Below are 26,715 nucleotides of genomic sequence, written 5' to 3' on the forward strand. Positions count from 1 at the left end.
ATTTGAATCTCACTTGGTACAGGTATCAGTACCCCTACCCCTATAGTAGGTATTATGTCGTAGCTCCAAAATTAGCGGGTAATGTCAGAGTATTCCGCGTAGTATAGTCCTGGATTTACTAGGCACAGTCCCTTAGTCGCGGTTAACCCTGTTACTATCTAAGACAAATTGAAGTTTCTCTAACGTTCCCTTCGTATAATTTCCTCAAGTCTTCTTTGTTCGGATGACGTAGTGCGTGCGAGCCATACATCGCATTGTACGCGACTCACTCAAACATCGACAACACCTCATTGACATTTTGTTTATCCAACAAAGCTACAACGGCACACAAACTAACACGCCCACCAACACCACACATCATGCTAGCCAACGTTTTTTCGGAGGCGAGCCACGCAAATGGCCATCTGCCACCATTCTCCTTGTTGGGCACAGCCAAAGCTGAAATTCTCCAAGAAATTGAGTCGCAATACGGATTCAGAGGCGAATTGATTGAAGATGTATATCCGTGTACGCCAATACAGAAGGGACTCTTGTCCTTAACCACGAAGCAAGCTGGCGACTATGTCATGCACGCCACCTTCGAGTTGGCATCTGGCGTGTCTCTGGATACATTTTGCGCCGCATGGAACGAGGTCGTGAGCAGAATGCCAATTCTGCGCACGCGAATCGTGCATCACTCTACACTAGGCTTATTACAAGTCGTCATGAAGGAGAAAATACGGTGGATAAGGACAGGGCAGCTCCAGACGACTGGCCCTGAAGACGAAACTATTGGGCAGGTGTTTGGACAAGACCTTTCCCGCTACACAATCATTGAACTTGATAACGAAAAGACGCTGTTTGACTGGCGAATCCACCACGCTCTGTATGATGGCTGGTCCTTGGCTCAAATCAGCAGCATGGTCAACCAAGCTTGCCATGGCAGCCAGCTTTCGGAGCCGCGAGGTTTCAGCTCATTTGTTCAGTATGTCTTGGCGCAGAACTGCGACGATTCTCAACAGTACTGGCAGTCAATCCTTCAAGGAAACGATTTTGTACAATTTCCGACAGCCCCACCACCTACCTCCGAGCCCACGAGAGCATTGAAGACGGAACACCTATTCCGCAGGCCACAGACACGACCTCCGGGCATCACAAACTCGACACTCATTTCGGCGGCTTGGGCACTGGTTGCGGCTGGCCATACGGGGTCGAATGATGTAGTCTTTGGCATGACCGTCTCTGGACGAGACGCACAACTACACGGCATAAAGGACATCGCGGGACCTACCATCGCCACGGTCCCTGTGCGTGTCCGCTTCGGCAAGACACAGCCGATATACACCTTGTTGGAAGCAATACAGCGTGGAGCAGCTGAGAGAAAACCATATGAGCAAATGGGCATCCAGGCCATTGCCGCGATAAACGAAGACACGCAGCGCGCATGCGCGTTTCAAACTGCTATCGTGGTTCAGCCAGTTGAAAACGATTTGTGTACAGATCCGTTGGTTGGAAGCTGGCAAACCTCGTCGAAGGAGCAGGTGGTGGGAACGTACGCGCTGATGCTGCAGTGCTACCTCTTGGACGAGGACATCAGACTAGAGGCCATCTTCAATCCCCAATCTATCGATACATCCTTAGTGAGCAGGCTATTGGAGCGAATGGGCCTAGTGATGGGTCAGTTGGCTGAGTCTACAACAACGTCGGGAAAGACTGTAGCAGAAATTGAGACAATGACGGCTGCAGAACAACAACAAATTTATAGCTGGAACAGCCAAGTTCCCGCAGCGGAGGAGCAGTGTATTCACAAACTTGTTCAAGGCCAGGCTCTTCAGAGCCCCGATTCGCCGGCCGTATGCTCGTGGGACGGCACTCTCACATATCGTCAACTGGATGAATTTTCAACGGGTTTGGCTCATCATCTCATAACAAATTTCAAGGTTCAGCCTGGTGTATTTGTCCCCATGTGTTTTGAGAAATCGATGTGGACCGTGGTAGCCATGCTGGGCATCCTCAAAGCCGGAGGTGCATTTGTTCCCCTCGATCCAACGCAGGCAGTCCGCAGGCGAGACGGCCTTCTTAACCAGATTGACGCGCATGTCGTCCTGGCGTCTGAAAACTACGCAGAGACGGCCTTTGGTCAAGGTCGTACTGTTGTTGCTGTTGGCAATCACAATACTTCGTTATGGGGAAATGCAACAGCAGCAGCAGCCTCTATTCGCGTGCCACCGAATCCGACATCAGCTGCATACCTAATTTTTACATCTGGTAGCACAGGCGAACCCAAGGGCGTAGTAATAGAGCATCGATCCGTAAGCACAAGTTGCCGCTATAATGGAACTGCAATGGGATTTACAACCACAAGTCGTGTTTATCAATTTGCGGCGTATACATTTGATGTTTCCATCCAAGAGACATTAACGACGCTTATTTACGGAGGCTGTGTTTGTATTCCGTCTGATGAGGACCGCTTGCGTGATATTGGTCAAAGTATGAACTCGATGAAGGTTACTTTAACCCTTTTGACGCCATCAACGGCGCGACTTATCCAGCCATCAGCCGTCCCGACGCTACGCACCATCGTCCTGGGAGGAGAAAAGCTGGCGGATGCAGATATCAGGCAATGGGCACCTGATAAACAGGTCTATGTCACCTACGGACCATCCGAGTGTGCCATTTCCTGCACCACGGGCCAGCTGGATAATGTCAATTTGGCAGAAAAGAGAGGCCATATAGGCACTCCCCTGGGCTGCGTCACTTGGATTGTCGACTCAGAAGACCACAACAAGCTCGCTCCAATGGGCGCCGTAGGCGAGCTATTGATTGAAGGCCCGATTGTTGGTCGAGGATACTTGAACGATGACCGCAAAACAGCGGCCGTGTTTCTCGAGCATACTCGCTGGTTGGAGCAGGCAGGTCGCTCGGGTCGCTTGTACAAGACGGGTGACCTGGTCCGCTATAGCGAGGACGGCAGCTTAATCTTCGTCGGCCGAAAGGATTCGCAGGTTAAAATCCGAGGACAGCGCGTGGAATTAGGAGAGGTAGAACACCATCTGCGAGAATGTATGCAGGATGCACGCGAGGTCATCGTGGAAGTGATCAAGCCAGCAGGAAAAGACTCGAAGCCAATGCTGGCGGCTTTTCTATGCTTGGATACCGACCAAATCCAAGACGGCGGTAGTATACGGGTTATTGAGATGGAGTATCAGCTCGCCGACCGCTTGCCATCGTACATGATTCCGAGTGTCTGCTTTGCTCTAGCGGAGATGCCTAAGACAATATCCGGCAAGACTGATCGGAAACAACTAATAGAGATGGGACAGTCCTTCTCAGCCCAACAACTGGCGGATATGAATAGTAATAGCAACGCAAAGAAACGCCAGCCGACCACGGAGCTTGAATTCAAGCTGCAAGAGCTCTGGGCACGCGTGCTTAACATCAGCCCAGCCTCTGTGGGACTGGACGATAGCTTCTTCCGCCTTGGGGGTGATAGTATAAGCGCAATGTCAGTATCCTCTGCTGCACGATCTCTTCAGCTCAACATCTCGACGTCTGATGTGCTTCGAAAAAAGACTATTGGGCGTCTCTTGTCCGATAAATCGACACTCACCATGACTCAATCGCCCTCTGTAACAGCAGACGAGCAACCTGGTCGCCCATTCTCGCTGAGCCCCATTCAGGAGCTTTATTTACACTTACAGCCCGATCCGGCAGTGTGCTTTGACCAATGCTTTCTTCTTCGAGTCTCGCGGCGCATAACACCGGCCGCCGTTGAGAAGGCATGTAGCGCCGTGATCGACCATCATCCGATGCTCCGTGCTCGTTTCCGCCCAGGGCAAGGAGGCCGTTTAGAGCAATTCATCAGTATTGATAACACTGCTCCCTACGAGTTTTCCCATTTCAGGAATCTAAGCCCAAGCGACATGGCCAATGCCATTGCCCAGGGGCGCGAGAAGCTGGATATTAAGCGAGGTCCGCTCTTTGTAGCAGCCCTTTTCGACGATACTAATGGTCAGAGTCTTTTCTTGGGCATTCATCATCTCATCGTTGACCTCATGTCATGGAGAATCCTCCTCCAGGATTTGGAGGAGCTGCTCACCGTGGGATCGATAGCTGCTCTGCCTGCCGTTACATTCCAGACATGGTGTACTTTGCAGGCGGAATTTGCTGCCAAACAATCTGCTTCTGAATACGCTCTCCCGTTTGAGTTGAGGTCGCCAATGCTCGACTACTGGGGGATTGATGCGGCTCGCAATCTCTGGGGAGGCACCACAAGCCAGGGTTTCCGACTTGAGAGAGATGTGACGGCCAAGCTCATGGGTTCATGCAACGATGCCTTTCAGACACGACCGGTTGAACTCTTTGTATCGGCAATGATTCGCTCCTTTGGTCTTGCGTTTACGGATCGCAGCCTGCCACCCGTCTTCTGCGAAGGCCATGGCCGTGAGCCGTGGGATAGCAGCATTGACCTCTCGCGTACAATTGGATGGTTCACAACCGCGTTTCCCGTTCAGCTTGCTGATGGTGCCGAAAAAGACTTGCGGGAGACAGTTCGCCAGACCAAGGATTGCATTCGCAGCTTCAATTCAAACGGATGGCTCTATTTCGCATCGAGGTTTATTGAGGAGAATTCAGCCGAGGAATTTATGTCATTGTTCCCTGTGGAAATTGCCTTCAATTACGTCGGTGCCTATCAGCAGCTTGAGCGTGAAGATGCCCTCTTTGAAATACTCTCCCTGCCAGACGGCTCCAGTCCCGAGTCCGCTTCATTGACAAGAAGAATCTCGCTGTTTGAAGTTTCTGTAACGGTTGAAAAGGGTTATCTAGACGTCACCTTTACATATCCAAAGGATATCCAGCATCAAGCCAGTGTCACAACTTGGCTCAGGCAGTACGAGGCTACGTTGACACAAATGGCCGACCTTCTCCCCGGCCGGGCTACGGAGTGGACCCTTGAGGATTTTCCGCTAGCCTTCAAGAACTACAGTGACCTCGATAGATTCCGAGAAAATTTCCTACCTCAGCTGGACGCTCTCCAAGCTATTGATGTTGAAGATGTATTCCCTTGCTCACCAATGCAAGAGGGAATGCTGATAAGCCAAGCCAAAAGCGCGGAGAACTATCGCGTGGCTTTGCTGCTAGAAGTTGTGCCTACTCGACCCGAGGTTAAGGTTGATCTGGATCGGCTACGAGATGCTTGGATACGTGTTGTTCAGCGACACGGTCTTCTCCGTGCCCTGATTGTCGACACGCTTCCGGGAACTTCCCAATTCACGCATATTTTGCTAAAGAACCCCGAGCCCAGCATCACATTCCTTCCAAACAGCGATGGAGCCTCCAGTGTAGAGGCCTTCCGACAGCGGTACGGCCTCAACACTTACCAAGGGGGAGACCTCCAGCATCATGTTACTTTGTGCCAAGGGCCTAACGATACATCGGCGTACTTCTACCTTGAAATGAACCACGCCATCTCGGATGGCTACACCCAGAATATCCTGTTATCCGATTTGCAAAAAGCCTACAGTGGTAGTATCGATTCAGCTGCTCCATTATACAAAGATTACATCTCTCATCTGGCCAAGCAGCCATACGAAGGAGGCCGCCGATACTGGTCCGAGTACCTGACGGGCGTAGAGCCCTGCTACTTCCCCCAGCTACGAGATGGCAGTCAGAAGGAAGAAGCCGGGCACAGCGTCATCCGCGTGCCAGATCTGGATGCTAAGAATATACTTGCCTTCTGCGCAGAATGGGAGGTGACGGTGGCGACAGTCGTCCAGGCGGCGTGGGCACTCATCTTAAGTCGATACAGCGGCTCCACCATGACATGCTTCGGAAATCTTTCCTCGGGACGTGACTTGCCTATTGATGGCGTAGATAATATTGTTGGCCCTTTGATCGGCATGTTAACGTGCCGTGTCGACCTCGCCACATCACGAACTGTGCTTGAGCTGCTGCGAGATGTTCAGGAAGACACCTGGAAGAGCTTGCCATTCCAGTCATTTCCGCTGTCTGCCGTCCACTCTGAGTTGAAACTTGGAGCCATTGCCCTCTTTAACAGCGGAGTCTCTTTCCAAAACCATGGCGGGAAAGATGAAGCGGATGCCAGCGAAATCCAGTTTGAGTATATAGATCAACTGGATCCAACAGAGGTAAGTCAATTAAACGCCGGTGATGATGCCGCCCGTTACGCATCTTTCTCCCTGTCCAGACCAAACTGACTTAAAGCACTCAAATAGTACGACATACACATCAACGCTGTCGCCAGCGACACAGGACTTGCCGTCGCAGTATCATATAGCCACCACATCATGACTGCGACGCAAGCAGCGCGGGTTGCGGAAAGCCTGAGCGTCGCAATGTCTGCCCTCACCACGCAACCGCATGGGAGCGTGCACGATCTCGAAATCATAGGCCCTTCGGACATAGAACGCCTATGGGACTGGAATCGCAATGTGCCAGCAGGCATTGAGCGTTGTGTGTATGAACTGATTGACGATCGGACAGCCCAGCATCCAGAAGCACCAGCCATATGCGCCTGGGACGGCAGTGCGACGTATGCCGAGTTAGACCAATTATCGACAAACTTGGCTGCCCATCTTCAATCCAAGGGAATTGGCAAGGAGATGTTTGTGCCCATGTGTTTTGAAAAGTCGATGTGGGCTGTGGTGGCTATATTGGGAGTGCTTAAGTCCGGAGGCGCATTTGTCCCCTTGGATCCGTCGCAGGCCCCAAGTCGCCGAGAGGGTCTTCTAGCTCAGACTAACGCATCTTTAATCCTTACCTCACCAAAGTATGCTGATCTTCCGTTTGGCGCAAATCGCGAAGTTATCTCTGTTGGCCCTGAAAGCGCTTCAGCATGGGCGAAGACAAGTGCAGCCTCTCTGACTCCGCCCACGCCAACCAACGCTGCCTATATGATATTTACGTCTGGAAGCACTGGAGAGCCAAAGGGAGTATTAATCGAGCACCAGTCAGTAGGAACTAGCTGCTGGGCTCATGGAGGTAGGGTTGGCTTCAATGCGTCCTCGCGTGTGTTGCAGTTTGCCGCCTATACCTTTGACGCGTCCTTGATGGATGTTTTAACAACTCTTATATATGGAGGCTGCATTTGTATACCATCAGAGGAGGACCGCTTGGTCAATATGGCCCAATGCATTGATACAATGCAGATCAACCTGGCCTTTTTAACGCCATCTATTGCACGTCACATCGAGCCGTCGAGCGTACCCACTTTGCGGACACTGATCCTCGGAGGCGAGAGAGTCGCAAACAGCGACTATACCATGTGGAGTGATGAGCAGCGAACACTTCTGAATGGCTATGGCCCCACTGAGTGTTCTATTGGATGCATGGTGAACACCATGGACTCGAATACTGTGGATCAGGGATGCATAGGCAAGGCTGTCGGTTCAGTCAGCTGGATTGTCGATGCTGGTGACCACAATAAGCTTGTGCCAATTGGCGTGGTGGGTGAGCTGCTAATCGAGGGGCCAATTGTTGGTCGAGGATATCACTGTCGTCCTGAGAAGACAAACGAGGTCTTTATTCAAGATCCCTACTGGCTAACTCGAGGCGTGCCTGAGATCCCTGACCGCAGCGCAACACCCGGCCGCCACGCTCGCCTTTACAAGACTGGCGACTTGGCACGATATAATGAAGATGGTAGTGTGAGCTTTATTGGGCGCAAAGACAACCAGGTCAAGATCCGTGGCCAACGTGCTGAACTGGGAGAGATTGAGTACCAGGTGCAGCAGTGTCTGGATGCCCATCAGATTGCTGTCGAAGTCATTTTGCCAGCAAGTGATGCATCAAGTGCCATGTTGGCAGCCTTTGTATGCATTGAAGATGCCAAGTCAGATGCTGTTGATACCGCTGGTGCCTGGGCCCAAGTGGATGATACAGTTGGCGTCTGGATTGTTACTGTGCCACCTGAAGCAGAAGAACAGCTTGCTCGCCATCTGCCCAGTTACATGGTTCCAACGGTCTATTTCAAACTCATGGTAATGCCCATGACAGTTTCTGGTAAGATAGACCGAAACCGATTGCGTCAGATTGGCGCTTCGTTTTCTGTTCAACGGCTGGCAGAGTTGCGCGGCATTGCCTTGGGCACGAAGCGGCAACCCACCACTGACGTGGAAATCCGACTGCAGCAGCTTTGGTCTCAGGTGCTCAATATCAGTGCTGAAGTCATTGGACTGGACGACAACTTCTTCCTCCTCGGCGGTCAATCTATTTCTGCTTTAAAGCTGATTACAGCAGCTCGCTTGACGGGCCTGCAGTTTTCCGTTGCCGATGTGTTTCAGCATCCAAAACTGCACAGTCTGGCCAAGGTATTGTCAGAAGTAGCCAGAAGTAGTGACATAGAGGAGGTGCCTGCCTTCTCACTTCTTGGCAGTAGCCCGGACGTGCCGACCTGGCGGGCGGATATAGCTAAGAGCCTGAACCTTGAGACAGCCATGATTGAGGACATGTATCCCTGTACCGCCCTTCAAGAAGGACTGATGGCGCTGTCGGTTAAAAATTTGGGTGATTACGTTTTGCAGCAAGTCCTGGATTTGTCAGATGTTGACATGAGTGCGTTCAAGGATGCCTGGGAACAAACGGTACGGAGCAACCCAATTCTTCGGACGCGGATTGTCCAGCATAGCAAACTAGGGCTTCTTCAGGTGGTCGTAAAAGCGTCAATTCGATGGGTTCAAGCACGCAATGTTGACAAATACCTACGGGATGATCTATCGCTGCCCATGGGTCTAGGCCAGCCACTGGTGCGGTATGCGTTCATCAATGACGGTTCCTCCAGTCAGGGGCAATTCGTCTTCACGATACATCACGCCCTATACGATGGCTGGTCTCTGCCACGAGTGCTGGCTTCAGTCAATCAGGCATACAACGGCAAAACGCTTCCGCGGAACCCTGGCTTCAACATTTTCGTAAAGTATCTCATGGAGCACGGCGAAGACGATACTGAAGCATACTGGCAATCGATGTTTGCGTCGTGCGAACCACAAGCATTTCCAACACTTCCCACTTCTATCCAAGAACCTAAAGCCGATTCCACTGCCGATCACCAGTGTGCGCTGCGTCTTCCAGCCCATAGCGATATTACTCTATCAAATCTGGTTCGAGCTGCGTGGGCGATTGTTCATCAGCAGCGCACAGGTTCCACAGACGTCGTATTCGGTGCCATTCTTTCTGGTCGTAATGCACCGGTAGTTGATATTGAAAATATCGTCGGACCAACAATCGCTACCGTTCCAGTTGTGGTCCATGTCCAGCCAACTCAATGTGTATCCGCGTTTTTGCGCGAAGTGCAAGATGCTTCCATTGAGATGATCCCGTATCAGCATATTGGTCTACAACGCATTGCCAAGATAGACGCAGGCACTCAGCGAGGATGCAATTTCCAGACGCTGCTTGTTGTGCAGCCTCCGGACGAAGGGCTGGCTGACATTGACAGCCTTGGAGAGTGGCGATTGGCATCCGGCGCCGACAACTTTTCTTCATATGCGCTTACTTTGACCTGCGGCTCAGATAACAATGGTGTGAAACTGAATGCCAACTTTGACTCGAGGGTAGTTGAACCCTGGCTGATGAAGAAGATGTTGGAAGAGCTGGACTTTGTCATGCAACAACTGGTACGAGAGGGAGCTTCGTATCAGACATTGGGCAACATTGACACGCTCACGCCCTCTGAACGAGAGGAAATCTGGTCAAGAAACACCAGCGTGCCCGGCGTGGAGCGGTGTATTCACGACTTGATCGGTGAACAGGTGAGGAAGCGTCCACAAGAGCCGGCAATCACCGCGTGGGATGGCCAAGTATCCTATGAAGAGCTCGACGAATTATCCACGCGCCTAGCCCATCACTTAATAAAACTAGGCGTCACACATGAATCTTTCGTACCTCTGTTTTTCGAAAAATCCATGTGGACAATCGTGGCCATGTTGGGAGTGTTTAAAGCTGGCGGCTCCTTTGTGCCATTTGATCCTGCGCACTCCTCCCGGCGCCGACAGAATCTCTTGCTTAACCAGACCAATGCCACCATCGTTCTGATGTCTGCCAAATATTCAGGTTCCATTCCGGTTGGCACTGGCCGCAAGGTTGTTACTGTTAGCGGCAGCGATGCGGCGGCATGGGAACCTGTATCGCGAGCTGTTCCAATAATTATGCCAACACCTTCATCCGCTGCATACATGTTATTCACATCTGGAAGTACCGGAGAGCCAAAAGGTGTGGTAATTGAGCATCGCTCGTTAAGCTCTAGTTGCTGGTATCACGGCGCCAGGGTTAGATTCGACACATCCTCACGCGTATTGCAATTTGCGGCTTACACGTTTGATGCATGTATAATGGAGATTATAACCACTCTTATTTACGGAGGATGTATTTGTGTTCCGTCAGACAAAGATCGTCTTGAAAACCTTCCAGAGAGTATGAGTGCCATGGGCGTGAATCTGACATTCTTAACACCCTCTGTCGCGCGCCTCATAAAGCCTGCCTCCGTGCCAAGTCTCCAAACGCTCATCTTGGGCGGAGAGCGAGTTACTGAAGACGATGTTAAGAGATGGGAACACCGACAGCCGCCAGTACAACTTTACAATGGCTATGGTCCTACAGAAACTACTGTATTCGCTGTAATGGACGAGCTCAGCTCGCAGAGACCCGTCGTCATTGGCAAGTCTGTGGGCTCGGTGAGCTGGATTGTCGACGCCAATGACCACAACAAATTACTACCCATTGGTGCGGTTGGCGAGCTTGTGGTTGAAGGACCCATTGTTGGCCGAGGATACTTGCACGATGCCGTCAAAACCGCCGCGGCTTATATCGAGGATCCTGTCTGGCTCTTGTGTGGCGCCTCCACCGGCGGCATACCTGGTCGCCACGGCCGAGTCTATAAAACCGGTGACTTGGTACGATATACCGAACAAGGCAGCTTGAGCTACCTGGGCCGCAAGGATAACCAGGTCAAGATCCGCGGGCAGCGGATAGAGCTGGGAGAGGTGGAGCACGGCTTGGCGGAATGCATACCGGACGCCCGTCACATTGTTGCAGAGATCATCGTGCCAGAAAGAGATGGCTCAAGTCCAATGCTGGTGGCCTTTATATGCATCGAGAAGGAAGGAAGTGATATAGAAGCCATGGCGATATCGGCCGACATGGAGACCCAGCTGAGATATCGTTTGCCGGGCTACATGATGCCCAGCACGTACTTCACCCTTACAGAGATGCCAACCACAACCTCCGGCAAGATTGATCGAAAACGCCTACGTGAAATGGGCGCCAGTCTTTCGGCTCGGCAGCTCTTAGAGACAAGCAATAGTGGTGAGAAACGCCAGCCCACTACCGACGTTGAGCATCAACTGCAACGACTTTGGGCTAGGGTACTCAATTTGACTGAAACGATTGGCCTTGACGATAGCTTCTTCCTGCTCGGCGGCGACTCTATTGGCGTCATCAAGTTGATTGCAGAGGCCAGCGAGGACCATCTATTGCTTTCAGTTGCGGATATCTTCCGATATCCAACACTAGCGCAGATGGCCCAAATAGCAGTCCCGCAAGATAAAAATGGCCAGTCCCTGGATTATGCGCCAAAATTCTCCCTGATTGAGGATGTTGTGGATGTTTCCCTCTGCTGCGATGATATTGCCGATACCTTGAAGGTTGATGCATCGCAGATTGAAGATGTCTATCCTTGCACTGCTCTTCAGGAGGGACTTGTTGCGTTGACAACCAAACAACCCGGTGCCTATGTATGGCAAAAGGTCTTGAGAATGTCTTTGGAGGTCAACTTGGACACGTTTCGTCAGGCCTGGGAGCAAACCGTGCAAGCGATGCCGGTTCTTCGTACGCGAATCGTCCAGCATGAACGGATTGGCCTACTCCAAGTAGTGCTAAAGGACGGAATTCGATGGATCCAGGCAGACGACTTAGACGGCTATCTCAAGCAAGATCAATCGCAACTGATGGGTCTTGACCAACCACTGGCCCGTTATGCATTGATATTCGATGCATCCACGCAGCAAAGATGGTTTGTATGGACCATCCATCACGCACTTTACGATGGCTGGTCGCTACCGCAGATCTTGAAAACGGCTGAGGATGCATACCAAGGCATTCAGATCGTCCAGCGGCCGAGCTTCAGCCTCTTTGTCAAAGACGTCGTGGCAATGAAGCGCAGAGACGGCGCAAGAAAGTACTGGGAGTCACTGTTCGCAGGCTGCAACCCGGAGACGTTCCCGCCATTGCCTTTGCAGACGTCTATACTGCACGAACCTAGGGCAGACTCAGCTGTCGACCTTGATTGCCCGGTTCCCAACACGCCCGGCAACATCACTCTATCAACATTGATCCGAGCAGCCTGGGCCCTGGTCCTGCACCACCACACGAGCTCAGACGATGTGGTCTTTGGCGTCACTCTCACTGGACGAAATGCGCCGGTAGCTGGCATCGAAAATATCGTTGGACCAACAATAGCGACGGTTCCTGTCGTAATTCGTACTCACCTGAAGCAGTCAGTGGCTGCATACTTGGACCAGACACAAGGTGTCGCCGTGGACATGATCCCCTACGAACAGACGGGTCTCCAGCAGATTGCAAAGTTTAACGCTGAAACCATGCAGTGCTGCAAGTTCCAAAATCTACTGGTGATTCAGCCTGTAGACGATAACCTCTCCACAAACGACAGTGTCTTTGGGGAGTGGGGAGGATCAGCAGCCGCCGCGGAAAGCTTTTCATCATATGGCCTAGTGCTGGAAGTAGAACTCGGTGCGAACAAGATTAATGCGGCGGCTACCTTTGACTCGAGGATGATCCAGCCATGGTTGGTGCATAAATTGCTTGAACGACTGGCAAGTCTGATGCATCAACTCGCCGAGGCACAACCCGAACAGACACTTGCGGAACTCAACATGGTAACGCCCCAGGACCTGAAGCAGGTGTGGGACTGGAACAAGACGGTGCCAGAACCAGTGGAGCGATGCATCCATGACATGGTTGACGAATATATTGAAAGCCAACCCGATGCAATCGCCGTGAACTCTTGGGACGGAGATCTAACTTACGCCGAGCTCGGAGACCTGTCGTCTCGACTAGCTCAACGACTAATGAGCCTTGGAGTCGGTGCCGATGACGATGCCATTGTGCCGCTGTGCTTCGAAAAGTCACGCTGGGCAGTAGTGGCAATGCTGGCTGTGCTCAAGGCGGGCGCCGCCTTTGTAATGCTTGAACCTTCTCTGCCAGAGGCCCGTCTTCTCTCCATCGTTGAGCAGACTGGGTCCAAACTGGTTGTTTCATCTATTGAGCAAGCCGCAACACACCCCGATCTTGCGGAGACAACCGTTTGCATTGGGCCCGGCTATCTTGGTAGCCCCCCAGAATCATCCGTTGTCCCTATTATCCAACAGAATCCTTCTTCTACCATGTATGTCATCTTCACTTCCGGCAGCACTGGGAAGGCCAAGGGTGTGCTTGTTACACATCGTGCCTTTTGCTCTGCTACCGTCTACCAAGCCGGTCGAATAGGATTTGTCAAGTCTATGCGGTCGTATGAGTTTGCATCTTATTCATTCGACGCGTCAATCGAGGTCATCTTCTTTAGCCTGGCCACCGGCGGCTGTCTTGTTGTGCCGTCCGACTGGGACCGCAAAAACAACCTGACTGGCTCACTGGTAGCGTCCAAGGCAGAGTTGGTCGATATAACACCATCTATTGTCAGGACGTTGGACCGTGACCTGCTGGTCGACTTGAAGGTCGTTATCATGGGTGGAGAGCCTGCCAAGAAAGAAGATGTGACTGGTTGGCACGACGGTATGTATGCCGTCGTTACATACGGCCCGTCCGAATGTACCCCACAGTCCATGGTCAAGCGCAGCTTCACCATGGAAGATGAGGCGACCAATATCGGCTATGCTGCAGGATCAGTAACGTGGGTGGTTGATGCAACTGACAGCAATCGGCTTGTCCCTGTCGGAGCCATCGGAGAGCTCTTGTTAGAGGGCCCGATTGTCGGCAAAGGCTACTTACATGACCCAGAAAAGACCGCCGCCGTCTTCATCCAAGATCCGTCTTGGCTGCTGGATGGCGCTCCTGGCCACCCCGGTAGACAAGCCCGCATCTATAAAACGGGTGACTTGGTGCGATATAACGCCGATGGTAGCATGAACTACATTGGCCGCAAGGACAACCAAGTCAAGATTCGTGGACAGCGTGTAGAGCTGGGAGAAGTCGAGAACCATATCCTGGCTTGCGTTAATGGTGTCCGTGAGGTTGCCGCCGAGGTTATTCTACCAGCTGGCGATGGCGCAAGCCCTACACTGGTTGCATTCCTCTTAATGCAGGAGGATTATATATTGGAAGAGACTGCCAACAGCAACTCGTATGAGGACGGGGATTTACGAGCCCGCGTGCTAAGGATCTCTGCTACAGCAGACGGGTACTTGACAGAGCGACTACCGAAATACATGGACCCAGCAATATACTTTACTCTCAAAGAGATGCCCGTGAACAGCTCGGGAAAGACGGATCGCCGGCAGCTTCGCGCCATCGGAGCCAACTTCTCGACGCGAGAGCTTGCAGAGAAACTAAGCGGATCCAGCCGCAACAAGCGCAAGCCTTCTACGGCGAGAGAGCTTGTACTCCAGGAGATTTGGGCACGTATCCTCAATATCGATGCAGCTACTATTGGCGCCGATGATAGTTTCTTCCATTTGGGCGGTGACTCGATCGGAACGATGCGGCTTGTGGCAGCAGCCCGCCGCGTTGATATCGCCCTTTCCGTTGCTGAGGTCTTCCGTAATCCCCAACTATCTGCTCTAGCATGCCTATCATCTGGCGTTTCGTCCAAAGCACCAGAGAAGCTGGAGCCATTTTCATTGCTAGGCGGAGATGGCAACGAGGAATATCGCAACCGTATCGCTGCCGCTTGTGATCTCAGCCCAGAGCTGATCGATGATGCATACCCGTGTACGCCACTACAAGAAGGTTTACTTTCTCTGACGGCCAAATCTGCCGGTGCCTATACTACACGCTCTGTTCTAACTCTGTCGGAAAATGTGGACATGGATCTTTTCCGTCATGCTTGGGAACAGGTCGCACAAAGGCTACCAATCCTACGCACACGCATCATTCAAGATGTAGAGCTCGGCCTTGTCCAGGCAGTCATTCATGAAGACATACAGTGGCGTAGCGGAAATAACCTTGATAAATTCATCCAAGACGATGCCGCCAAGCCAATGGGCCTTGGCCACTCACTCTGCCGCTATGCTATCATCGTGGAAGAAGAAGGGTCGTCAAAGCAAAGGCGCTGCTTATTCGTCTGGACAATACACCATGTTCTGTACGATGGCCAGTTCTTTGGCCAGATCCCTCAACTCGCCTATCAAATTTACAAAGGTTTGCCGCAGCCAAGCTTCAAAGACTTCAAGTACTTTTCAAGATATATCAAGAACATGAACATGAATGCTGTGGATACATACTGGCGGTCTGAATTCAACGGCTATGAGTTTACACCATTCCCTGCGTCTCTATTAACATCAGAGCCCGTGACAGCTAGCTCTGTTGTCCGGCGTCAGCTTCATCTTCCGCCCAGGGCAGAGTCTGACATTACCGCAGCTTCCCTTGTCAGAGCCGCTTGGGCGTTAACTATGGGAGCCTGTTCCAACTCGGCTGACGTCGTCTTTGGAGTTACAGTCACTGGGCGCCAGTCGGATTTGGCTGACGTTGAGGATATTGCGGGACCGACGTTTGCCACGGTGCCGGTACGAGTCCAACTGCACAAGACGCAGACTGTGACAGCGTATCTTCGCCAGGTTCAAGATCAATCTATCAAGATGATCCCCTACGAGCAGGCAGGGTTACAACGAATTAAGAATGTCTCTCAAGAGGCCCGGCTTGCTTGTCAGTTTCAAACCCTCCTTGTTATTCAGCCAGCTCAAGAGGAGGACGCGTATGCGTTGGATAAAGAACTCGGTACCTGGGCAGGCGACATGGATATTCAGAACTTTGCGTCATATGCCCTTAACTTAATCTGTACCATGAACGCTGATGGCGTAATGGTTGATGCTATTTTCGACCCGGCCGTTGTGAGCAAGTGGGTTGTGGAAGCCATGACGGAGCGTCTTGGCTGTGTGATACAGCAGCTAGCATCTACTACCGCAGACAGCACTTTGGCCAATATCGATACTCTTTCGGCCGCCGATTATGAGCAGATATGGTCGAGGAATGCCAAAGTGCCCGCGGCAGTAGAGAGATGTATACACACGTTAATAGGAGAACAGGCAACTATGCAGCCCAAGGAGATGGCTGTCTGCGCCTGGGACGGGAAGCTCACATATGCCAAGCTATACGAAAAGTCAACACGCCTGGCGCATGTCCTGGTAGGTCTTGGAGTTGGTAAGCAGCAGCCATTGGTGCCTATGCTTTTCGAAAAATCAAGGTGGACAATTGTCGCCATGTTGGCGGTGATGATGGCTGGTGGTGCTATTGTTCCAATCGATCCTTCGCAACCAGCAGATCGAAGAGAGCGCCTTGTATCGCAGACTGGTGCTAAGCTGATTGTTACCTCGGCTCAGTTTGCCAAGATGATGACAAGACCTAGCCGAGTCGTCGTTGCCGTCAGTGAGAAGAACGTTGCAATTCTACCAGAGCCGCCGCGAAGTGCAGTTCTGGCACCTGTTGAGGCACAGATGACAGCTTACATCATGTTCACATCTGGAAATGACGGACAACCGAAGGGCGTGGTCGTGGACCATCAGGCCAATACTACTAGTTGTGTGAGTAACGCACAATCGATGAAGATTAGCACCCACACCCGCTTATTGCAATACTCGCCATATTCCCTTGATGTCAGCATGTTGGAGATTTTCGCAACCCTTGCGCACGGAGGCTGCGTCTGCGTGCCGTCGGAAGACCAGAGACTTAACCAACTGGAAAGCTTCATCAATGACAACAACGTCAACTTCTCTATTTTAACTCCCACTGTGAGCCAGCTGCTTGAACCTAGCCGGGTTCCATCACTATCAACAGTAATCCTTTCTGGTGAGACCTGCGAGGATCAAGTCTTTGGTCGGTGGATGCATTGCGCTTTGGTTTGCAACGCATACAGGCATACAGAAAGCACAATGTGCTCACTTCACAAGTTCGGCATGGCCATGTCGGGCGGCTTCTCCCTCGGCACGGCTGTGGGTGCGGTGTTCTGGGTTACGGTAACGGGAGATGTAAATCGACTGGCGCCGCCAGGGGCTATTGGTGAGCTTGTCATTGAAGGTCCAGTGCTGGCACAAGGTTACCTGAACAATCCAGACAAGACAGCAACTTCATTCATTCAAGACCCGGCTTGGCTTCTACGCGGTGCTCCTGGCCACAAAGGCCGGCGCGGCCGTCTTTATAAGACAGGTGACTTGGTCCGGTACAGTGAAGATGGAAGCCTCGTATATCTTGGACGTCACGATAGTCGAGTCACTATCCGTGGGCAGCGCGTGGACCTAGCAGAGGTCGAGTACCAAGTCAAGGCCAGTATTCCGGGAGTCCAAAGGGCTATCGCCAAAGTCATGATGCCGAGCGGCGATGAAGCTAGTTCTATGTTGGCGGCATTCCTACTCATGGAACAATCACCGGATAGACCCAAGGGGGTCCAAGTAATGACTGTCTCTGCCGCATTAGATGACGAGTTAGCGGAGCGGCTGCCAGCACACATGATCCCCGCGATTTACTTTACCATGAGCGAACTGCCGATGAATAGCTCCGGCATGGTGGACCTCAGCTCTTCTGGAGATAGTCTATCAACACAACAGCTCACGGAGATGCTCAGTTCATCCCGACCCAGCAAGCGCATTCCAGCGACAGTAAAAGAGCTAGCACTACAGCAGGTCTGGGCCCGCATTCTCAACATCGATGTTGCCTCTATCGGCGCTGACGACGGTTTCTTCCAAAGAGGTGGCGACTCTATTTCGGCGATGAGGCTAGTTTCAGAAGCCCGTCGCATCGGCATAGCAATCTCTGTTGCAGACATTTTCCGCAACCCGCGTCTATCAGCACTGGCAAGTCTATCCCCCCGTATGGAGGAAGAGCTACCAGATGAGATTGAGGAGTTCAGCCTTCTTGGCGAAGACGTGGCACTCTCTCGTAGTCGCATTGCGGCTGCTTGCCATCTCGAGCCAAGTCTAATCCAAGATGCATACCCCTGCACGTCACTGCAGGAAGGCCTTCTTTCATTGACCACTCAGTCCTCCGGCGCCTACGTCGAGCGAATCGTCGTGGCCCTACCAGAACATGTCGACCTGGACATGTTCCGCTATGCCTGGGAGCAAGCTGTGCGAACTTTATCTATTCTTCGTACACGAATTATTCATGACGAGCAATTTGGCTTGGTTCAGGTGATAATCAGGGAGGATATTCAATGGGCCAGCGGAGACGCCCTTAGTACGTTCCTCGAGCAGGATGCTGTAGAGCTGATGGGCCTTGGCCAACCTCTTTCTCGTTATGCTATAGTCCAAGACCAGACGCAACAATCACAGCGTGCCTGGTTTGTTTGGACAATACACCACGCACTTTACGATGGGCAATTTCTTGCCCGGGTCCCTCAGCTTATCAGCAAAATATATAAGGGACTACCGCAACCAGCCTTTAAAGACTTTAAATACTTTGCCAGATATTTAAAGAGTATAGATACAGAGGTCCTCAACGACTACTGGCGGTCGGAATTCAAAGGTTATGATTCTACGCCGTTCCCCACGCCACCAGGTACAATCATGGCAGCCAATAGCAAGGCAGAGCGTCAACTTCAACTGCCGCCTGTTGCAGATCCCACCATTACCGTAGCTAATCTTATTCGTGCAGCCTGGGCGCTAGTAATAGCGGCCGACTCAGGGACAAATGATGTTGTTTTTGGCGCCACGGTTACTGGACGCAAAGCAGATGTCGCAGGTATTGAGGACTTGGCAGGACCTACTATTGCAACGGTACCGGTTCGAATTCAGACAGTTGCAGCCCAAGGAGTTACTGCCTACCTCCGTCAGGTGCAGGAGCAGTCTATTCAAATGATCCCATATGAGCAGGCTGGACTGCAAAGGATTCGAGAGATATCCGAAGAGGCCAATCGCGCTTGCCAGTTCCAATCGCTACTTGTTATTCAGCCTAGCCAGGAGGCGGATATCACCGAACTGGCCGGCGACGACCTTGGCCAATGGACAAGTGATTCGGAAGCGACAAGTTTCTCTACATATGCTTTAAATCTTACGTGTTCTTTAACTAATGACGGGGCCAAGTTTGAGGCTATCTTCGATTCGACAGCTATTAGTGAATGGAACGTCGAGGCCATGCTAGAGCGGCTATCCCATATCATACAGCAGCTAGCATCGATTTCTGAAGGCCAGCCTCTCACCGTCGCCGATATTGACCTCCTTTCGGCAACTGACCGAAAACAATTGTCGTTATGGAACAGCACGGTGCCCGCAGCGGTGGAAAAGTGTGTCCATAATCTGATAGAGGAGCAGGCCTTAGCGTGCCCACAGGCAACGGCCATATGTGCCTGGGATGGCGATTTAACATACAGCGAGCTGGATACTCAGGCAACCCGGCTGGCGCACCATTTGGTCGATCTAGGGGTAGGTCCAGAAGTCATGGTAGCACTATGCTTTGACAAGTCTAAGTGGGCGGTCGTTGCTATGATTGCCGTTCTCAAAGCTGGTGGCGCCTTTGTTCCTCTAGACATGACACAGGCCTCAAGCCGGAGAGAAGCTGTCTTTGCCCAGATCGGCGCGCAGGTAGTGTTAACATCAAATACATACGTCGCGGTGCTTGCAACTCCTGGCCGGGCCGTTATTTCTGTTGATGACGAGAGCATCCAGAACTTGCCAGCAACGTCGAGAACTCAACGAGCCTCACACCAGCAACCTTCCTCTGCTGCCTATGTTTTCTTTACGTCTGGGAGCACAGGACAGCCCAAGGGCGTTATGGTCGATCACCGTGCCGTCAGTACTAGCTGCGTTAGTCATGGACGCGAGATTGGCTTCAACAAACAGACACGAATGCTGCAGTTTACCTCGTACACGTTTGATGTCAGCATCATGGAGGTGCTAACTACCCTCATCTACGGGGGTTGTATATGTGTGCCGTCCAACGAGGAGAGGTTCAACGACCTGGAGGGAAGCATCGAGAGAATGAAGGCCAATGTTGCTTCGCTTACGCCATCGGTGGCGCGACTGGTAGATCCAAGCCGGACGCCATCAGTCAAGACAATCGTGTTGGCTGGAGAAAACGCTAGCGACCAAGACCTCAACCGGTGGTCGCACATTTCGCGAATCAATGCATATGGCCCAACAGAGAGTACTATCTTCTGTTCAATCAACAAGATCAGCGCCAGCAACGACCGCGGTGGTTCATGTATAGGAAAGGCCGTGGGTTCGGTGAGCTGGGTGGTGTTACCCAGCGATGCCAGCCGTCTCGCCCCCGTCGGGGCCATTGGTGAGCTGCTTGTAGAAGGCCCAATTCTGGCGCGAGGCTACTTTAATGACCCGGAGAAGACGGCGGCGGCATTTATCGAGAATCCACCGTGGCTGCTCCACGGCGGCCGCAATGGGCGCCTGTATAAGACGGGAGACTTGGTGCGATATAATCCGGACGGCAGCCTGACTTATCAGGGGCGCAAGGACAACCAGGTCAAGATCCGCGGCCAGCGAGTCGACCTAGGTGAGGTTGAGTATCATGTACAAGCCTGTGTTCCCGGTATTCGCCAGGTCGTTGCAGAGATAGTTGTGCCTGGGGGAGACAGGGCAACACCTATACTCGCGGCATTCGTTGTCCTAGACAAAAAGCTGACGTCGAATGAGGCACAAGTCATCCACGTGAGCCGGGAAGCAGAGGACAAGTTGTCTGAGCGACTGCCCGCTTACATGGTACCCAAAGTCTTCTTTGCCATCGGCGAGATTTCAATCAACGGCTCGGGCAAAACAGACCGCGGCGTATTGCGTCGCATCGGGGCAGAGTTCTCCACGCAAAGGCTGGCCGAACTGCAGAGCAGCAGCCTTGCCAATAAGCGAGCTCCATCTTCAGAGACGGAGAAGGTATTGCAACAGATTTGGGCACGGGTTCTCAACATTGACCCGGCTACCATCGGAGCAGATGAGAGTTTCTTCCGTCTCGGTGGCGATTCGATCTCGGCGATGATGGTATCAGCAGCTGCTCGGTCCTCTCAGATCGACGTCTCAACCGCAGACGTGCTCCGGAAGAAGACGATATCTCGGCTTGCGGCTAGTGCTCTCGTCCCCAAGCGCTCATCCGGCCCCGATCCTACAGACAATCACGACGACGACGGCCAACCATTCCAGCTGGGTCCTATCCAACAGTTTCACACTCAACTGGAGCCCCATCCCACCAAATGTTTCGACCAGAACTTTCTCCTCAAACTACGCAAAGCGTTTCCGTTCGTCTCTGTGGCACAAGCCATCGAGACCATCGTGTCGAGACACCCCATGCTGCGCGCCCGGTTTAGCCAGACAAGCGAAGGAGCATGGCAGCAACGCATCACCAACGATATATCTGGCTCGTTTTATATAAGCAAAGCTTCAAATGCAGCAATTTCGGGGCCAGAAGAAGCGGAATGCATCCGCCAGTGCCGTGAATTACTCGACATTGAGAGTGGCCCACTTCTCGCGGCGGTTCTGTATGAAGACGACGCCGAAAGCCAGAAGCTCTTTGTCACAGTCCACCACCTCGTCATCGATCTCGTGTCTTGGCGCGTGCTGCTCACGGAATTGGAGGAGCTCCTAACCGTTGGAAAGCTGGACTCTCCCGTCACAACAAGTTTTCGTACGTGGTGCGACCTACAGGGGCAGTTCGCGGCGGAGCATCTCGACAGTCAGCTCGAGGCTATACAAGTCCCACCGCCGCTTTTGTCATACTGGGGTATACAAAGCGACGAGAATGTTATCGGGGCCACTACGGTCAAGTCGTTTGTTCTAGATGATGCAACCAGTGCGGCGATTCTCGGCGACGACTGCAACCAAGTATTCAACACTCGACCCATGGAGCTGATGGCGTCCGCCCTCGTGCACTCTTTCCGCAGTGTATTCGAGGATCGTGAAGCGCCGGCGATATTCAGCGAAGGCCATGGTCGAGAGACTTGGGACGACGACATGGACATCGATGTCACTCGCACCATAGGCTGGTTTACAACAATATTCCCAGTATATGTGCCCATGGCTCAAGGTGGTGCTGTGGCTGACACAATCCGCCAGACCAAGGACTTTGTCCGCAAGCTATCAAAGAATGGCTGGTCGTATTTCACATCCAGATTTGCAGACCAAAACAAGGCCAAGGCGAATACTGCTGGATTCCCTGCCGAGATACTGTTAAACTTTGCCGGTTCATATCAACAGCTGGAGCGAGGTGCGTCACTCTTCGAACCGCTCCCGTTGCCAGAGGGCTGTGACCCGGCATCCTTTTCTGGAGTGCGGCGATATGCTCTATTCGACGTTTTCGCAGCAACAGACAAGGGCCGCCTGGCCATTTCCGTTGTATATCCCAAGAATGCCCGCCACCAATCCAAAATCAATATGTGGGTAGAGCAATACCAGTCTCTTCTCCAAAGCATGGCGTCACTGCTGCCACAACAAAGCCAACAGTGGACTCTGGCTGATTATCCAATGGCCTTTTCGTCATACGGTGACCTAGCTGAATTCGAAACTAGCCTGCTGCCAGAGCTGAGCATAACCATGGCTGACATTGAGGACATCTACCCCTGCACGCCAGTCCAGGAACGGATTCTGGCTACTCAAGCCAAAAACCCAGAGACCTATCGGGTTGTACTAGAGTTCGAGGTGCTTGCCACCGGCGGCAGTGACCGAATTGATCTTTCCAGGATCGAGCAGACTTGGCGTAGCATTGTGCAGCGGCACTCACTGCTGCGTGCCCATCTAGTCACCAGTATGCCAGGGAGCTCAAGCACGATGCATGTTGTGCTGAAGGATCCTGTTCCAAGCATCTCACACATCCCCTTCTCGAATGGTAATGGGGATGATAGCAAACAGAAGACCTGTCATGCTTCTGTTGGCTATGGCAAGCACGGCCTTCAACATAACCTGTCCATATCTCAGCTCGACGGAGCCCGCGCTCATCTCCGCATCGAGATGAACCATGCTATCATAGACGGACACTCTGTAAATGTCTTAATTCGTGACTTTAGACAGGCATATCGTGGCAGCGCTAGCCCGCCCGCCCCCTTGCATTCGGAATTCATCAAATATATCCAACAGCAATCGGGTCAAGCCGACCCTAAGTTTTGGCCATCATATTTAGATGGCGTTTCTTCATGCCTCATGCCCACCTCAGGTAGCAGTCAAAGGGAGAATGGCACGTATTTAGTTGATGTTGCGGGTATTGATGCAGATAAAATACACAACTTCTGCATGAAATGGGAAGTGACGACAGCCACTGTTATTCAGGTTGCTTGGGCCCTTGTTTTGCAACGGTATACGGGATCGAAGGTGCCCTGCTTAGGCATGCTCACCTCAGGTCGGGATGTACCCGTTGATGAAGTCAATGACATGTTTGGGGCATTGATATCCCTGGTTCCCTGCCGCATACACCTTGACAAACCACGAACAGTCCTGAAGGTCCTGAAGGATGTACAAGAGGATTATGCTGACTGCTTACCGCATCAAACGTATGCGTTGGCGGAATTTACCAAGGCCGTTCCTCGTGCAGAGGTGGCAGAACTATTCAACACCGCTATATCTTTCCAAAGAGCGGGAGGTGAATCCGTAACGTTTGAGGATGAAGGAGCAATTATCTATCGGGGAGGACAAGATCCAGTAGAGGTATGTGGACCAACTGCTCGACTATGAGACTCAGAAATGCTAACTTTCTTTACAGCATGACATCTACATTAGAGTGCTTGATGGGCCAAAGACGCTTAGAATTGTCCTGGAGCTTTGGGAGGATCGTATCTCAAGGACCCAAGGCGAGGAGGTGGCAGCCTTTTTCGCTGTTGCAATATCCGCAGTTATTTTTGCTCCTGAAGAGGATATCTTGAGCCTTACCTTGTGAGATGAGGCGGAGCAAGGGGTACGTTTCGGTGTAATTAAATCTAGTTGGGGATTTTTCTTCACTGTCTTCCTTTTTTTTTCCCCTCTGTTTTTTCCTATATATTTTAGTGTCTTTCTTCCACATGCTGTAGCTTGTAAACGAACGTTGCGTCTTAGGTGTATGCAATAGGGGTGGGCAATACAAGTTCGCCTACTGAAGTAAAAAAGATATTTTACTTATAAATGTTTACTAATACTATAATAAAATAACATTTCAACTAACTAATTTTAGGGATTTCATTGCCCTATCTTACAGGGCTATATTAAGCTCAGTTAGATTTTTCTCTTACCTAGGAGATTTTACTTTACGCCTAACTCTTACTCCTACATGTTATGATCCGCCTAATCTTTTGCCCCGTTCAGCAGAACAATATAACGGATCGTTACAATACACAGATACTATATTATAATATTACTAAAACACATTTTTGTAAATAGCTACCAGTGTAATACATTAATAGACTTCATTTAAACCTTTTTACTAATGTTTTAAAAGGCACCTCAGACATTTTCCGTGTACCAAAGGACTTTAGGCATTTATAATATATAGTAACATATATAGTAAAATTAGATTAGTGTTATAACCTGACTTCTATAATTGCAATTATATGCCTACAGGGTAGGCAGCATGTAGGTTCACTTCGGGTAACCTAACTAATAGGATCAATGTCGCGTTAAGTCGACACAACCACAGACAACTGGAGTTGTCTGTGGCTAACACAGTTATAGACAACTTTACCCAGCATAGCTGAAAATATACTTACATTCTCCACACTCATTTAAAATAGTTAGGTAGCCAGTTGTAAATCTAGCCATCAGATTAGGTTTAGATATCACTCTACTAGCTAGGTACATAATACTTACACTGTCCATTACCGACCTGACTGACCCGCCAACATAAACCAAGACCCTAGAGGATTATCCTTTAGGAACAGCTAACCTATACTGTCATATAGGACCCGGTTCGTTACATATTGCTGTGTTAATAATTAGCTATCAAACTATCTGAATGAGTGTAGTAAATATGAGTTTATGTACTCAGTTGGCTGGCTGGACTTCTGATTTCTGATAGCCTGTGTTATGGATCATTGAATTATTAAACAATTTAATGGCCTCTCTTTGATTGCTCAGGCAGTCTGACTTTTACCGGGAAGCGGCTTCCCCGTAGGCCCATTATCGCAACCATAATATCCAGCTCGGGACACCATGCTTATTCTTAGTGAAAAGCTCAGGGACCCTTTGTCGGAGGGTCGGAGCAATATGAATCAGTGACAATAACATTCCACGTGCCGTCAAATGAGAAAATCTGCAAGCTTATGTAAGAAACTCTGCTCCAAGGTCGCATATCTGTATGAAGCTCCAGTTCATAGACATACCTGTCCCCTAACGTGATGAATCCAGTTTCCAATAGCCCCTGAGCCAGGTAGTGGCGAGATATATTCATATCTGATGCAGTACTCGTTGATTCCCACTGCATTGCTTTGCCAAACCGTTAACCAGGTATGTAGATGTGATGCTGGCAGGTGCTCACTTACTCGGCCACGAACTTACAGGGCACCGTTATAGATGTAGGATGGTCATTGCAGAGGAAGATCGCAGCGTTGTTGTTGCAAGTAGTTCGGATACAGCCGCCCCAACCCGCGGGAGCAGTACATCCGCCGTTGCCGATTGCCTAGGAAGATAGCCATGTTAATCCACTTATACAGGAGCTCCTGCCTTTGCTAGGGATCTATAGATATCTGAGCTGACAAGCACGTACATAAAGATAATTAATACCATCATAAACGTTAATTTGATATGTCTCCTTGAACACGTTACAGTTACGGCTCTATCCAACAAGTCAGTGAGCTATCTGGGTAAGGTTATTTATGGATAGAAAGCCTTATACACTAGTGTTAATAGGATCCCCCCGAATATGGGGGACAGTGTCGCTGGCCTCCCTCCCGCTCTTAACGCCAAGCTGACTGTCATAATCGGGATTAATGGCAATGATTTGGTTATATATTTCCTGAAAAGTGGTTAGCTCGTGGGTGGGTTGCGGGTGTAATCTTAGGACGCTAAGCAAGGCAACTTGCCTCAGCAGTACCACTTAGGGTGACATTGTCTTCCCCAGCCTTGACTTGGCCCGTCCACACAAGAGGTGCCCAAGATATCGCGTCCTTGTCGGCTCCAGTCTTGTATGAGGCTGCCTGTACAAAGAACACAAAATCAGTCATTCTGAAATTTTAAGAAACCCGCCATTTTGCATATCAGATAATGCATTATGCATCATAGAGCGACTTACCACAGCGGAGGTAACACCGAGTAGAATTGCGTAGACTGAGAAAGACTTCATCTTCGAGGTCTATGAATAGCCCAGAGGAATTGGCGCAGAGATAGCTACTGCAGAACTGCAACCTCATCTGGTGATAGTTGGAAATATATAGACATTCTCGCTATGATGGCAATTCTTTCTCGCTTCACGCGATCAGCGGGGGCATTGCGTATCCTGTTAACCAATCAACTGTATGGTGCTTTCTATTTGTTTCTCACAAAATCTTCTCTTTACTGTATAAGCTGACTTAATTTGAGAGGCTCAGGGTCGGTCTGAGCCCTATAGGGGCTGTTAAGATTGTCAGCTAGCCGGGGGTAGCAGCCTAATACTGTCGTATAATCT

At 51.0% G+C, this 26,715-nt stretch overlaps 2 protein-coding genes across 2 annotated transcripts; one reads left to right on the top strand and one right to left on the bottom strand.

Annotated features, from left to right (window-relative positions):
- Positions 1-359: 359 nt before the first annotated feature.
- Positions 360-24,217, top strand: TRIVIDRAFT_70770 (non-ribosomal peptide synthetase; the record flags this gene model as incomplete). Its single annotated transcript, XM_014100475.1, has 4 exons — positions 360-6,128; positions 6,216-23,792; positions 23,848-24,017; positions 24,190-24,217. The coding sequence occupies 4 exons, from the start codon at positions 360-362 to the stop codon at positions 24,215-24,217; spliced, it is 23,544 nt and encodes a 7,847-aa protein (XP_013955950.1).
- A 343-nt stretch (positions 24,218-24,560) lies between these two features.
- On the bottom strand, positions 24,561-26,394 carry TRIVIDRAFT_70771 (uncharacterized protein; the record flags this gene model as incomplete). The annotated part of the gene is made up of 8 exons (XM_014100476.1): positions 24,561-24,586; positions 24,824-24,833; positions 24,924-24,969; positions 25,436-25,538; positions 25,611-25,731; positions 25,819-25,887; positions 26,195-26,248; positions 26,344-26,394. The coding sequence occupies 8 exons, from the start codon at positions 26,392-26,394 to the stop codon at positions 24,561-24,563; spliced, it is 480 nt and encodes a 159-aa protein (XP_013955951.1).
- Between the last annotated feature and the right edge of the window lie 321 nt (positions 26,395-26,715).

The sequence above is a fragment of the Trichoderma virens genome (assembly GCF_000170995.1).
Source record: "Trichoderma virens Gv29-8 chromosome Unknown TRIVIscaffold_64, whole genome shotgun sequence".
NCBI classification, from domain to species: Eukaryota; Fungi; Ascomycota; class Sordariomycetes; order Hypocreales; family Hypocreaceae; genus Trichoderma; species Trichoderma virens.